This window comes from Erpetoichthys calabaricus, chromosome 2 (assembly GCF_900747795.2).
Source record: "Erpetoichthys calabaricus chromosome 2, fErpCal1.3, whole genome shotgun sequence".
Lineage (NCBI taxonomy): Eukaryota > Metazoa > Chordata > Cladistia > Polypteriformes > Polypteridae > Erpetoichthys > Erpetoichthys calabaricus.
This window is the reverse complement of record NC_041395.2, coordinates 319,610,177-319,624,714: the sequence shown is the minus strand read 5'-3', so window position 1 is coordinate 319,624,714 and position 14,538 is coordinate 319,610,177. Positions and strand designations below refer to the sequence as shown.

At 38.0% G+C, this 14,538-nt stretch overlaps 1 protein-coding gene across 2 annotated transcripts in view; it reads left to right on the top strand.

Moving 5' to 3' along the window:
- Positions 1-9,410, top strand: part of slc25a16 (solute carrier family 25 member 16) — a 46,027-nt gene extending 36,617 nt beyond the window's left edge. For both annotated transcript variants that reach the window (XM_051923508.1, XM_028795939.2), the window contains exons 9-10: positions 3,266-3,334; positions 8,949-9,410. In XM_051923508.1, coding sequence (XP_051779468.1) covers positions 3,266-3,334; positions 8,949-9,105 — 226 coding nt within the window. In that variant the 3' untranslated portion in view covers positions 9,106-9,410. The remainder of the gene's footprint in view (positions 1-3,265; positions 3,335-8,948) is intronic.
- The last annotated feature ends 5,128 nt before the right edge of the window (positions 9,411-14,538 follow it).

Genomic DNA, 14,538 nt, shown 5'->3' with positions numbered 1-14,538 from the left:
TGTGTGTGCACCTGCGTGCACTTGTGCATTACGCAGGTCTGCAAAATTTAAACTCATAAAAAAAATTGTTTGTTGTGAATAGTTGTTTTTGTTTGTATTCATGAACACAAAAAATATAATTGCTTCCATCACATCACAGTTAAATTACAGAATTGAAAAGCAATTTAAATTGAACAAATTGCACAACTTATTCATGTTTACAATATTGTTCTGTATCAATTCAACATGAAAATATTTAGTCAATCTAACATTTTTAAACATGTATATAAAGAAAACAATACATATTCATTTACTTGCACAAAGCTTCTCTAGTTTTGCCACTTCTTAGTTTTTTTATATTGGTAGCCCGTCATTTGTATCTTTTTCTGGTGTATCCTTATGAATCATCCAGCAGTAGTCAACCATCATATTGATATCCCAATGGCCCAGGTACCTTCTTCCCATATGCTTGATATCCTGATGAAATCTTTCAACCTTCTATTCACTCACTGTGCTAAGATTTTCAGAGAAAAATTCCAGATGTGAGCTTTGAGATTCGTGTTGCAAGCCAATTGAACACTAGAAGCTTACCATGTTTTTCGTTGTCCCTGACGTTAAATTTTCTTGACATACAAGAAGCTCGTAGCTCCTCACTGCACTAACAGCCCGTTTTTGTTTTGCAAATGTGTGGTTTAGCAGAACGCAGGTTGCTACACACCCCACCCCATTTAATCAGATGAAGGCATCACCCTGCTGTATTCCTCACAGCTGAAGTCAGTGTTGAAATGTTTATCTGGTGATACGTTTGTAAGGAATTATATAGGTAATGAAATACTGTGATTTGAAATGCATACATTTCACGTGTGTTCTTTGTCTATAACGATCTGTGTAAATATAGAATGACAGAGGAAATGTGAGGCAAGAAATGCTGAACATGCTGCTGAAACAGAAAATGTTTTCATATGTTAATAGTAATAACGACATAATTTTGACATGAAGTATAGGATGTGTGAAGCCTAAATATCCAAGAAACTCTTTCACAAAAGGTATAACAACAAGTATGCTTTTATTCAAGAATAAAACAGAAGAAAAAGAAATTACTCAATTGACATGTTGCTGAAGCCTATCTATCAGTCGGTACAAAATAAAATACGATCACATACATGTGTGTTTGCGTGTTTCATTTTCAGTTTGTTGTCATAGTGGTAACGCTGCTCTGTCATGGCTCTGCGCAGATGGCACAGTGGATAAGCTGCCCTTTAGCAATGGCGAGGTAGTAGGTTCAAATCTCATGACATTTCTGTGTTTAGCACTTTGAGTAGTGATCTGCTATTATTGTTAATCTTACAGTAATTAACAAAAACATACATTTGATGTGAGTCTAACATCCTGTGAAAATTTATGGTACTTGTAAAAGATGTTATTTTTCCTCGCACACATTTTATTATATGCTGTAATAGTAACAATGATGGCAGCTCACTACTCAAAACGGTAACTGAGAGGCGGACCCGGGATTTGAACCCACAACCTCTTGTTTATGAAGCAGCAGTCCTTAACTCTGCACCAGCCAAGTGAATGTGTCTTGGGCTTAAATTTTTACACATTGTCAGTAGCATGTAAATTGAACAATTTCTTTTTCTTCGGTTATGTTCTTGAATGAAAGCACACTTGTTTTGTTATACCTTTTGTGAAAGTGTGTATTTGATATTTGGAGTTCAATCTTCACATATTATACAATTCATGTCAGCATTTTGGCAATTACTATAATGTGAAAAAAGTTTCTGGTTTATTTATGTGTTCAACATTTCTTGCCTCACATTTCTTGTCATCCTACATTTACACAGATCGTTGTATTTCAAATAACGATATACAGTAATCCCTCCTCCATCGCGGGGGTTGCGTTCCAGAGCCACCCGCGAAATAAGAAAATCTGCGAAGTAGAAACCATATGTTTATATGGTTATTTTTATATTGTCATGCTTGGGTCACAGATTTGCGCAGAAACACAGGAGGTTGTAAAGAGACAGGAACGTTATTCAAACACTGCAAACAAACATTTGTCTCTTTTTCAAAAGTTTAAACTGTGCTCCATGACATGACAGAGATGACAGTTCTGTCTCACAATTAAAAGAATGCAAACATATCTTCCTTTTCAAAGGAGTGTGCGTCAGGAGCAGAGACTGTCATAAAGACAGAAAACAAACAAATCAATAGTGCTGTTTGGCTTTTAAGTATGCGAAGCACCGCGGCACAAAGCTGTTGAAGGCGGCAGCTCACACCCCCTCCGTCAGGAGCAGAGAGAGAGAGAGAGACAGAGAAAAACAAACATGCAAAAATCAATACGTGCCCTTCGAGCTTTTAAGTATGCGAAGCACCATGGCTTCACTAAGCAGCTGCACAGAATGTAGAAACGTGAAGATAATCTTTCAGCATTTTTAGACAAGCGTCCGTATTGTCTAGTTGTGCGAACAGCCCCCCTGCTCACACCCCCTATGTCAGGATCACAGAAAGCGCAACAGAGAGAGAGAGAGAGAAAAGTAAGTTGGGTAGCTTCTCAGCCATCTGCCAATAGCGTCCCTTGTATGAAATCAACTGGGCAAACCAACTGAGGAAGCATGTACCAGAAATTAAAAGACCCATTGTCCGCAGAAATCCGTGAACCAGCAAAAAATCCGCGATATATATTTAAATATGCTTACATATAAAATCCGCGATAGAGTGAAGCCGCGAAAGGCGAAGCGCGATATAGCGAGGGATCACTGTATTATTTACCCTATACAATTTCAGACACCTTACTCCCAGCTCTGAGAAGTTTACGTCTGACTTGACTTCATCTGTCTTAGTGGGGGACGGGATAGCAGGCTGCTTGTGCTGATTGAGACATTTGCAAAACACATTGCTGATGAGGTGCGAGAGAATTTAAGGTGGCCCAGCATTACTAATATTTTTGTAGGCTTCAGGGATTCTAGTGTTTAAAGCCTAATATTTTTTTTCACAGTTTCTTTATAAAGTTAATCTTTGTTACCTAAAAACCTTAGAAATTACTTCTTTGAATTCTACTCAAGCCTCTCATTCCTGGTTGTTCAACGCACCATCAAAATTCCACATCAGAAATCAGTTTTTCTAATACCAGGACTGGCATAAATGCTTTCCTGTTTGCCTCAGACAAACTTGAACTCTTGTGGCACATATACGTAAAACAGGCTCCATCTTTGGATAAGGCTTTGACAGATTACCATAGTTCAATATCTAGGTAATGTGCTATAGTTCTCTCTCAATTTTTCAGATATCCATTGGATGTTGCTCGACGTCGGATGCAGTTAGGGGGCTCTCTTCCAGATTCTGACAGATGTCTGTAAGTATCTGAAATATAGCAACTGTTTATTTATTTTAACTGCAGAGTAAGGAATCCCAATAGCAGTAAAAGGATCAGTTTGTACCAGTAGGGATGGGCACATGGAAACCAGTCTTTTGCTCTCAATATACAAAATATGACAGCTTATTTTTTTACATTTCTATTTCTTGTGTTTGTTAGTATTGTACTGGTGTTGTTAGTCTCTGGGAGGCATGAGAAATACTAGAAACTTTAGATATGATGAGAACAGATCATTTGGCCCAACAAAGCTCAGTTTTGAATGTCCCTACACTCCTACTATCCACCACATATCTTGGTAACTTATTCTAAAGTTACCTCATGTCTAAACTTCCTAACGGTTGTGCAAAATTTACCCTTAACAATTTTCCAACTGCCCGTGTTCTTGTTGAACTCATTATAAAGTCACAGTCCACTGGACTAACTCTTTCCATAATATAAACACTTCAGTCTTCTCATCTCTTAGTCTTCTCTTGCTTCAACTGAAAAGGTTAATCTCCTTCAGTTTTTTCCTCGTTACTCATACCCTGCAATCTTGGAACTTTTTCTGGCGATGGTATGTCTTTATAGCCCAGAGGCCAAGACTGCACACAGTACTCCGGATGAAGCCTCACAAGTGCGTTATAAAGCTTGAGCAGAATAACCTCCTGTGACTTGTATTCTACACGTCAGGGCACTATATAACCTGACATTCTGTTAGCCTTCTTAATGACTTCTGAACACTGTCCTGATTCTGATAGTGGGAAATCCACTTTGACTCCCAGGTCCTTCTTATGAGGGGTACTTCTAATTTTCAGACCTTCCATTGTGAATTCAAATCTTAACACTTTTACTTCCTATGCATAGTACTTAACATTTAGTTGCATTAAATTTCATCTGCTATAAATCTGCCCAAGGCTGTATGCTCACCAAGTCTCCCTGTAATGATTGTGGGTTCCAAATTATCTGCCATGTCACCTAGCTTGGTATCATCAGCAAACTTGTGCAAGTAAGAATTGCATCATACTCTATACGTGGCACACTTGAACTTAAGAAAATGGGCAGTAACAATAAAAAGCTGAAAAAGAATACTAAAGAAACGGAGCATGTTGTAACATCACCTTCTCTGACCTCCTGCTTAATCTTTTTTTTGGAGGTCAGGGAAAATAGGGCAGTGAGCTCCAGGCAGGAACAGACTCTAAATCTATCTAGTCTATTATAGTGCCCACAAGTTAGAATAGTCAGTTCACCTATTGCACAGGTCTTTGGAAAACTGGAGTACCGTGCAGACATGAGGGGATTGTTCCAGCTGCATGGTGGACATTAATTTCAAACCCATGGTTCTGGATTTGTGAGGCTCTAGTTCTAAATGCCACATCATCATGTCAGCTATATTGATTATATCAATGACTCCATCAAAGGTCATAAGAGTACTACTGTGGCTTCAGGTTTTCAATCTAACCCTTAATCAGTTACCAGTTTTTGCAGCTAATTAACTCATTTGCCTTCATTTTAATTGACTTGCTATTTAAGACTTTTGCCCTCGTATTTGTTTTTTTTTTCATAGTTAGCAGCCAACCAATAATGTGGTACAAAACAAGCCAACACGTGACCTGTGTCCATCAAATAATATCTTAAGGTGGAGGTCTCTGAAATGTTGATCTGCTCAGGTCCACAAAACATTTTGATGGTGTTCTTAGAACAAAGGAAAGTCAACAGTTTTGGAAATGTCTGTTGTGGCAAAATAAGAGCAGCAACAACCCATGGAATTAAATAATGAGTTTAATTAATAACAAGAATTGGCTTCTAATTAAGAAACTGATTGGAGTGAAATTGGTTGGCTGTTGGCTCACTTCACATCTCATGTCTGTTAGGCTGCCATTTAAACAAGGAAAATAATACACAGTGCATCCAGAAAGTATTCACAGCGCATCACTTTTTCCACATTTTGTTATGTTACAGCCTTATTCCAAAATGGATTAAATTAATTTTTTTCCTCAGAATTCTACACACAACACTCCATAATGACAACGTGAAAAAAATTTACTTGAGGTTTTTACAAATTTTATTAAAAATAAAAAAATTGAGAAAGCACATGTACATAAGTATTCACAGCCTTTGCCATGAAGCTCAAAATTGAGCTCAGGTGTATCCTGTTTCCCCTGATCATCCTTGAGATGTTTCTGCAGTTTAATTGTAGTCCACCTGTGGTAAATTCAGTTGATTGGACATGATTTAGAAAGGCACACACCTGTCTATATAAGGTCCCACAGTTGACAGTTCATGTCAGAGCACAAACCAAGCATGAAGTCAAAGGAATTGTCTGTAGACCTCCGAGACAGGATTGTCTCGAGGCACAAATCTGGGGAAGGTTACAGAAAAATTTCTGCTGCTTTGAAAGTCCCAATGAGCACAGTGGCCTCCATCATCCGTAAGTGGAAGAAGTTCGAAACCACCAGGACTCTTCCTAGAGCTGGCCGGCCTTCTAAACTGAGCAATCGGGGGGAGAAGGGCCTTAGTCAGGGAGGTGACCAAGAACCCAATGGTCACTCTGTCAGAGCTCCAGAGGTCCTCTGTGGAGAGAGGAAAACCTTCCAGAAGGACAACCATCTCTGCAGCAATGCACCAATCAGGCCTGTATGGTAGAGTGGCCAGACGGAAGCCACTCCTTAGTAAAAGGCACATGGCAGCCTGCCTGGAGTTTGCCAAAAGGCACCTGAAGGACTCTCAGACCATGAGAAAGAAAATCCTCTGTTCTGATGAGACAAAGATTGAACTCTTTAGTGTGAATTCCAGGTGTCACGTTTGGAGGAAATCAGGCACCGCTCATCACCAGGCCAATACCATCCCTACAGTGAAGCATGGTGGTGGCAGCATCATGCTGTGGGGATGTTTTTCAGCGGCAGGGACTGGGAGACTAGTCAGGATAAAGGGAAAGATGACTGCAGCAATGTACAGAGACATCCTGGATGGAAACCTGCTCCACAGCGCTCTTGACCTCAGATTGGGGTGACGGTTCATCTTTCATCAGGACAACGACCCTAAGCACACAGCCAAGATATCAAAGGAGTGGCATCAGGACAACTCTGTGAATGTCCTGGAGTGGCCCAGCCAGAGCCCAGACTTGAATCCGATTGAACATCTCTGGAGAGATCTTAAAATGGCTGTGCACCGACGCTTCCCATCCAACCTGATGGAGCTTGAGAGGTGCTGCAAAGAGGAATGGGCAAAACTGGCCAAGGATAGTTGTGCCAAGCTTGTGGCATCATATTCAAAAAGACTTGAGGCTGTAATTGCTGCCAGAGGTGCATCGACAAAGTATTGAGCAAAGAATGTGAATACTTATGTACATGTGATTTCTCAGTTTTTTTATTTTTAATAAATTTACAAAAACCTCAAGTAAACTTTTTTCACGTTGTCATTATGGGGTGTTGTGTGTAGAATTCTGAGGAAAAAAATGAATTTAATCCATTTTGGAATAAGGCTGTAACATAACAAAATGTGGAAAAAGTGATGCGCTGTGAATACTTTCCGGATGCACTGTGTGTATATGTGTATATATATATATATATATATATATATATATATATATACACATATACACAAATGCTTTTTAAAAACCACTCTTATATTAAGTTCAAAATTGTACTAAAAAGTAACAAATAAGTCTCTCATACATCACTCGTAAAAATAAAAGCTTGGGCGCTTTTGCAAAGATTTTAAGAAGTGTTTTTTGAATGCTGATGGATGAAAAGCACCCACGCTTTTATTTTTACGAGTGATGTATAAGAGACTTATTTTTTACTTTTTAGTACACTTTTTAACTTAGTATAAAAAAAGCATTTTTTTATATATATATATATAATTTTCAACTTTTTACTCTTGAATTTGTTTTAGTATAATTTTGTAATCAATATTTTAACACTTCCTTGAATATTTCTATCCGTTACTAGCGCCATCTATTGGTGAAATCTTTAACTAATCTTCATATGAAAATTTCATTTCTTAATTAACATGGACTAATTGATCAATTAGTGAAACTGATTATTGACTCGTGTTGTCATTGGAAGTGAGTAAGTGTGCAAAAAAAAAGTAGTTTGGACAATATGAAGTGGATTAAATATCGATTACAAGATTTGTACCAGACAACAAACGGGTGAAGTTAAAAGAAGCGTGGTAAAAAGAGGAGTGAGTCTTTTAAAAAAAAAAAAAAAAAAAAAAAGAAAGAAAAAAAAAAGTCAATTAAAATAAAGGGTAAAGAAGTGAATTATCAGCAAAACCTGGTCACTGGTTAAGGAAAGCGTAACAATGAAAACCTGCAGACACAGTAGTGCTGCAGGACTGGAGTAGGAGACCCCTGAATTATATTATAAGTTAAAAAGTAAATTGTTTTCCAGTTGCAAAAGACTTTGAAGAATTAATAGGGCATGTAGAGAATCTCACACATGGTAAAATGATTCTATCATAGAGAGCTGCTAATCAGAAAACTTAACCTGAAGCGTAAGATCAGTTCTCTGAGCTGCAGTGTGTTCTTCATGTTGCAAGTCATATTCAGTGAATCCACACGTTTTGACATAGTACAGTTTTCCATGGTGCGATGTTAGTACTGCAACCAGGGTTTGAAACACAAGTCCGGCATACTGTCTTCATGCAGTTGTACATCCTGACTCGTGTGCATCACTTTTACTTCACCAGTTTGGTTTACCTTCTACATTTCAAAAATGTTGAGGTTAGGTTATTTGGTAACTGTGCTTTTGGTCCAGGAAGAGCAAGTCTGGGTTTGTTAATGAGTGGGTCCTGCTTTAATCCTGATGCTGCTGTGCTAGCCATTGGCTCTGTGTGACCTTCAACTAGGCATAGAGAATGGATGGGTGTGTATTGAATTTAAGCAGACATAATTCTCAATGTGTAAGAAATTTAAAGGGCATTCACTGTACAGAAGAACATGGCAAAAGATCTGCCAGCATAAATGTAACAGTGTTTCAGAGACCACTGTTCTACTGCGGTTTAAGAAGAGCTACTTCCTTTGACTTTTCCTCTTAAGTCATGCCAGGAAGTGACTTGTGTGCTACATGAGTGGTATAAACGAGATGGTGATGGTCTTTTCTGTAAAAAGCCTGACTTCCCTCTGGGGGCTAAGTATCCATCCATCCATCTGGGTATAAATGAGAATGAAAGCAGCATCAGTATGCTTATCAACAACTATCAGTGTGTACCAAACCTTTCATATCTCGGCTTTAGGTGGGGTTCAGTAGCTTCTGCTGGTCACAAAGTCAAGGCTTATCTGCATGGATGAGAAACAAAAGCTGCCACCTTAATGTGAATTTTTAGTGCAAGATTTTGTGAAGAGGCATATGCACCTTCCAAAAGGGGTTCATGAGCACATTCCTGATGTGTAATTGTGATGTGAAATTTTAAACCTGAAGAAAAATACTCAAGTGTAAGCTAAAATGAAGAATGTCTGTACAGTTTAGAGAAGAAAGCATGTAGACAATTTTCAAGATTGTTCTTTGCTGCGAATTAAAAAATTTCCAGATTCTGGTGTGCTGTCATGTGACATAATTACCCCTTTTCTGATTCTCTCCAGCAGTCCTAAGTTGCACTTCTTGTTTTACAGTTCCCTGTCCAAGACCTTGAAGCACGTATATGTACAATACGGAATTAGAAGGGGGCTCTATCGAGGTTTGTCAATAAACTACATTCGCTGCATTCCTTCCCAGGCTGTTGCTTTCACCACTTACGAACTGATGAGACAAGTTTTATATCTCAACTGAGCTTTAAAATCACTACAATGTGAAGATCAAATTTGCAAGAAAACGTATCTGCCTGCCTGATAAACTGTAATGGCTGGTGTTGAAGAGCAACTTGAAGACGATGATGCTACTGTGTCCCACCATGGTGTCATGGAAGGCTTTTGGATCCTGCAATATAAATGTTATTTCAAACTAAATCACAGTATAATCATCAAAAGTGCAAATTATTTTTTCAACTATTATTATTAAGGATTTGATGTTTACTTTTCAATGTGATTTTTATTTTTGCTCTTCATTTGAAATTTTTAATGTGTATAATAGAAAAACCTTCATTTTCACCATTGAGTGCTCCTGAACAGTTTTGGTATTTGGACACGTGAAGTATTTTTACTTTCTTTGCATTTGGCTACAACTCCTTAATTTTTTTTTTTCAGTGATTCAAATAAAGTGAAGTACACAGTAAATTGTCTCGCTCTGCAGTGAAGAATGATGCTTCTTGTCCGTGAGCAGAATCTCTTCCGATTGATTGATTGATTCTGTGTTCACTTGCTATCGGAGTATTCATAGCTCCCGAGTTGTGATGTTTCACCTCCCCACATCAGTACATTCATGTCGATTTCCATTTAGACTATCCAGATTAAGTGCAAACTCGATATCAATTTGTTAACTTGGTCTGCAAAAAGTTAAAAAATGAACTAAACGTGTTAAATGTGAATCACTTGTCCCAAATGGAATTTGACTAAAAAATGTCAATTCTGGCTGACCAGGTTATATTTTTTATGTTATACAGTTGATTAAGGTGAAGGTCACAGCTCTGATAATTTGGGTAGCTTTATTTTTTCCAAATTATGCGACTTGTAGCTCCAGTTTTTTGGATGTTCAGTTGGAAGTACGTAAATGCAGCATTAGCATAAATGAAGAAGGCTGCCATCATCATCACTATCAAAAACTGTTGTTGGTCATGTTGTAAAGTTGTGCAGGTTTTGTATTGGGTAACTGTTCTGAAGCCAGTATAATTATGCTAATTGATGATGATAATGAATTGGTATCATTCACATTAGTCTGAGCTGGAATAGACTCCCCAACACTCGTAATGGGGTATGTTTTTCTTTCTTTTGATTACACAGTTGTCTTATTTAGTTTATTTGAGGCACAGATAAAATTGACTGATGGGCATAATTTCAATTATTGGTCTTTCTGAAAAAACAGCAGAATTTTGTGTTATGCAGTTTCATATTTTCTGTTCCAACGTGACTACAGTTTTTTGAAGTGTTTATGGCTAATAATTTTTGTCACTTGCAGATTTTCTCATTGTGGTCATTTTATTTTCAAAGCTGTCGTTTGGTTTCAGAGTTGTGTAGCTGCAGCAAAAAGTAAATCTAAAATTACAGATAATGCCATTTCACAGCGGGTAAAGAATGTTAGCAAAAATGTTACATTTCTACCCGTACCTTTTAATTCTCCAGATGTCTTTGTTCCTGTTGATCAGCCATTTTAAGTTGTGGCCTTTTTTTAGATTTCTAAACCTCTACACCTATTTATTCATGTTTTTTTTTTTCTTTTAAAATAATTGTAAATATCTTGCTAATATTAAACACAGAAGGCATCTTCCTTTTGTGATCAGTAAGATTTGACAAGAGCAAATTGTTTACTTCAGGTGCAGTGGGAAAGCAGAATGAACACAACTGACTATATATTGGCTATACAACACCGACTCTTTGTAGGATTCTGGCAGTGTAGTAGGCAAGATCACCTTTGGCGAGTGTTGTGGTTTAGGCTGAATATTTTATCCAAATGCCTTTTGCATTTTGCTTTAACTTTGTACGTTTATTAAATTCTCATTTTGGATTTAGTGATTAAAGAGCAGTCACGATGAGGGATTTGCTGCGCTTAAACATAATGTTTGTTGTGAAGGGACCACACAGCGAATTGTGGTTTTGATCCTCTGCGCTGGTATCTCTTGAGTAGCCTCAGTAGCTTGTGTGCCTCTTCAGGAGTTGAACTGTTTAATCAGAAGCTTGCTGCTTTTTACTTGTCGATCAGCTGAATTTTAAATTCTGTTTTCTTCCAAATTACTTTATTTCTTTGATTTTTATTTCATCTGGTGTTTGCTATCCATCAGTGAAACATGTACATAGTGCTTTGCTTGTCTATTTATATTTAAAGAGCTCTGGAATTTGAAATTCTAATAATTACTCAATAAGCACACAAAATGATATATCCATATGAGTCTTTAAATCAAACTGTTTTCATGCTCTTAATTATTTCATATTGACAACTGATAAAGTTTGCAAATGTACATTTTCAAATTAATGTTTTTTTTTCTTGCAGAGGATATTTGTTTTATTTTAATATAGTTTTATTTTTGACAATATGCAGAACACAGTTTCACTAGTGTTTTGAACATCTACATTTTTATCAAATTCTTGATAAATAAAAATTCTCTTGATTATCAGAACACGTTAAATGTTTTTATGCACTTTTTTGTAAATCTTGTCCGCTTGACTATGCGCTTTTAAGAATACAAATGTTGGCTTTGAAGGTTGAGGTGTCATACTGTTTTTAATATTGCGGTGTGGTTGCTGTGTAAAAGCCTTCACATTGAGTGAGGGTCTCTGTTACGTTCTCCTTCAGTGGGGTTTCAATTAAAGGACCGTGTGCTGAATAAATAGAAACTGCTACACACACCTGAGCCTTGAAAGGTTTGGTTTCATTTTTTTTCCTTCCCAAGGAGGTTTTTGTTTGTACCTGATTACCAAATTCTTCAGTGTAACATCTTACATCGCGTGCCAACTTACAGTGGAGTCATCAAGTGCTGAGAACCTTTCACTTTTTCACATTTTGTTATATTGCAGTCTTGTGTTAAAATCCTTTAAATTCATTTTCTTCTCACATCATGAAAAACCATTGTGTGACAAACCAAAAACAGGTGTTTGGACATTTTTGTAAAATTATGAAGAATACAAAACTGAAATCTCTCTTCAATAGAAGTGTTCAGACCATTTGCTGAGGCACTTGACATTTGGCTCTGGTTCATCCCATTCTGTTGATCATCACTGAAATGTTTCCACACCTTGTTTGGAGTCCACCTATGGTTAATTCATTTGACTGCACATGATTAGGGAAGGCACACGTCTGCCTATATAAGATCCCACTGTTAAAGAAATTGCCTACAGAGCTTAGAGACAGGATTGTGTCTGGGCGCAGATCTGGGGAGGCCCCAGAAACATTCTACAGCATTGAAGGTGCCCAAGAGTGGAGAAAAGTTCCAACTTAAGTTGACAATATTGCTGGAGAAGATAAACTTAGGATGATCCTTTGGACTCTTTTGATGTTGAGGAGAACTGTCAACCGAGGCCCACCATGGAAATGTATTTACTGCATGGAAACTTGACCACAGATGTTCCTTTAGGATTAGTTATTTAATTTATTTTACTTGTGTATCCTTGGTTTATTTTTTTCTTGTGCTCAGTTATTCACCAGTAACCCCGCGATTCTGGAAAGAATGGCAATTACTTTCTGTTCCCTCCGATATTTGGAGGGATGAAAAATCATGGAGGGTGGGTGCGTCCTGAGAAATTTTTCATTCAATTAAATAAACTTATTTGTACTGAAGCGGTTTCTTTCTGGAGCTGTGACTCATCTGGTTCTGGTGTTTCAGAAGTGCGTTGTAGGCGCCTTCGTTTATTGTTTTTATCCATGCTGTCTCGTTTTTGTTCTTCTATAGCTGTGTCGTCAGCGAGAAGTCGTTTGCTGACGGTGGCGGATTCGCGTGCTGAAGTGACGATGGCGGCGGACCCAGGCTTGGAGGGGCACATTACTAAATGAAGGTGGTATATGTGGTGGTGGGCGGTCGCGTTCGGGCAGCGGTGGTAGTGTGTATGGCTTGCCTGTTGCCTCTGGCATCTGTGCATATATACTGTACAACCTGGTGTGCACACTTCACCTCAGGTTTAGTTTACAGGTCGTATCCATACAGGCTCGTTTTTGTATTTCTAATCGTTGAGCTGTTTCTTTTTGGAGCCGTGACTCCTTTGCCTCTGCTGTTTCAGAAGCGCGGTCTGGGTGCCTTCGTTCATTGTTTTTATCCATACGGGCTCGTTTTTGTATTTCCGTTAGTTGAGCTCTTTCTTTTTGGAGCCGTGACTTCTTTGCTTCTGGTGTCTCTGAAGCGCGTTGTAGGAGCCTTCGTTTATTGTTCTTATCCATGCGGTCTCGTTTTTGTTTTTCTGTGGCTGTGTCATTAGGTAGAAGTTGTTTACTGTTAGGAATCATAATTCAACTTACTTTTAATACTGAATTACCGTTATGTGATTCAAATACGCCACACTGACTGCTGTCACGGTGGATTAGAGCAAGTTTAGTTCCAGGTTGTGTTGTTTGGGTGCATCTATGCAGTCTCGTACAGGTTGTGTTGTTTGGGCGCCACCTACCGACTCTGCGAAGCCGCTGGGTTTGACTCTGGGGCACTGAGGCGCTCTGGCGCATACGCCTCGGTGCCTCCTGCGTCCGCTGTCCGTGCATATATTAAACTGTCGTTTAGTAATATAGATTGAGATTAAGATATAATGTATGGCAATGTGAAAAATACACAATTACAGATATGTATGAGAGGGGAAAAATACAAAAGTTATTTAAAAAACCATGATATTTTGGAAGTTAAACTTTAGAAACAGAGAAGTCATAAACCCTTCACGTCCAAAAGAATTCAAAGATGCCAATTCAACCAGAGGCAGCAAAACCACTAATCATCCATTAAGTGTAAGTTAAAATCGAAGTAAAAGCCCCAAGCACTGCACAGCTGGCCTTTCATTTTTAATGCTATTTTCTGATGCCCCATTTATTCTCGAAGCTGAGCCTTCCAAAAAGCATTAGTTTTAAAATGAAATCTTCCTGTGTCCAAAAGATTCATTATATGGATCTCTCCGTCGACACACTAGCAAAAGTTTTAAAGCACTAGAAGTAATATATCTGAGATATCGATGAAAGGCAAACAGAGAAATCTAATAAAATAATTGTGGAGATGCTGATATTTAAATATCCAGACTGGAGGGGGGGGGGGGCCTCATTTATAAAACTTGTGCGTGAAAATAAATATACTCCAAAAAAACAGGAAAATGCTGTTGGGAAATTGAGCCCTTCTGTAATATTTAAATGTGTGTTTTATTTCAGTCTTTTTATTTTAGAATTACTTGCGTTGTGGGCTCGGAGCTCATGTGGGAAATGTTCTGTAATTGACAGGGCAGGCAGGTACAAATGACCTCCTCAGCTCATTAATATTCATGAGGTAGTTCCCCAAGATGCTCAAATTTTGGAAGTAGATACATTTGTGGGAAGTATGCAAAATAGACAGACAGGAATTCTGGGAAAATAAATGTAAATTGTTAGAGTGTCATTGTTTATTAGAATGTTTATGTTTAAGCTTAGAAAAGTGACCAGTGTATGTATTTTTGT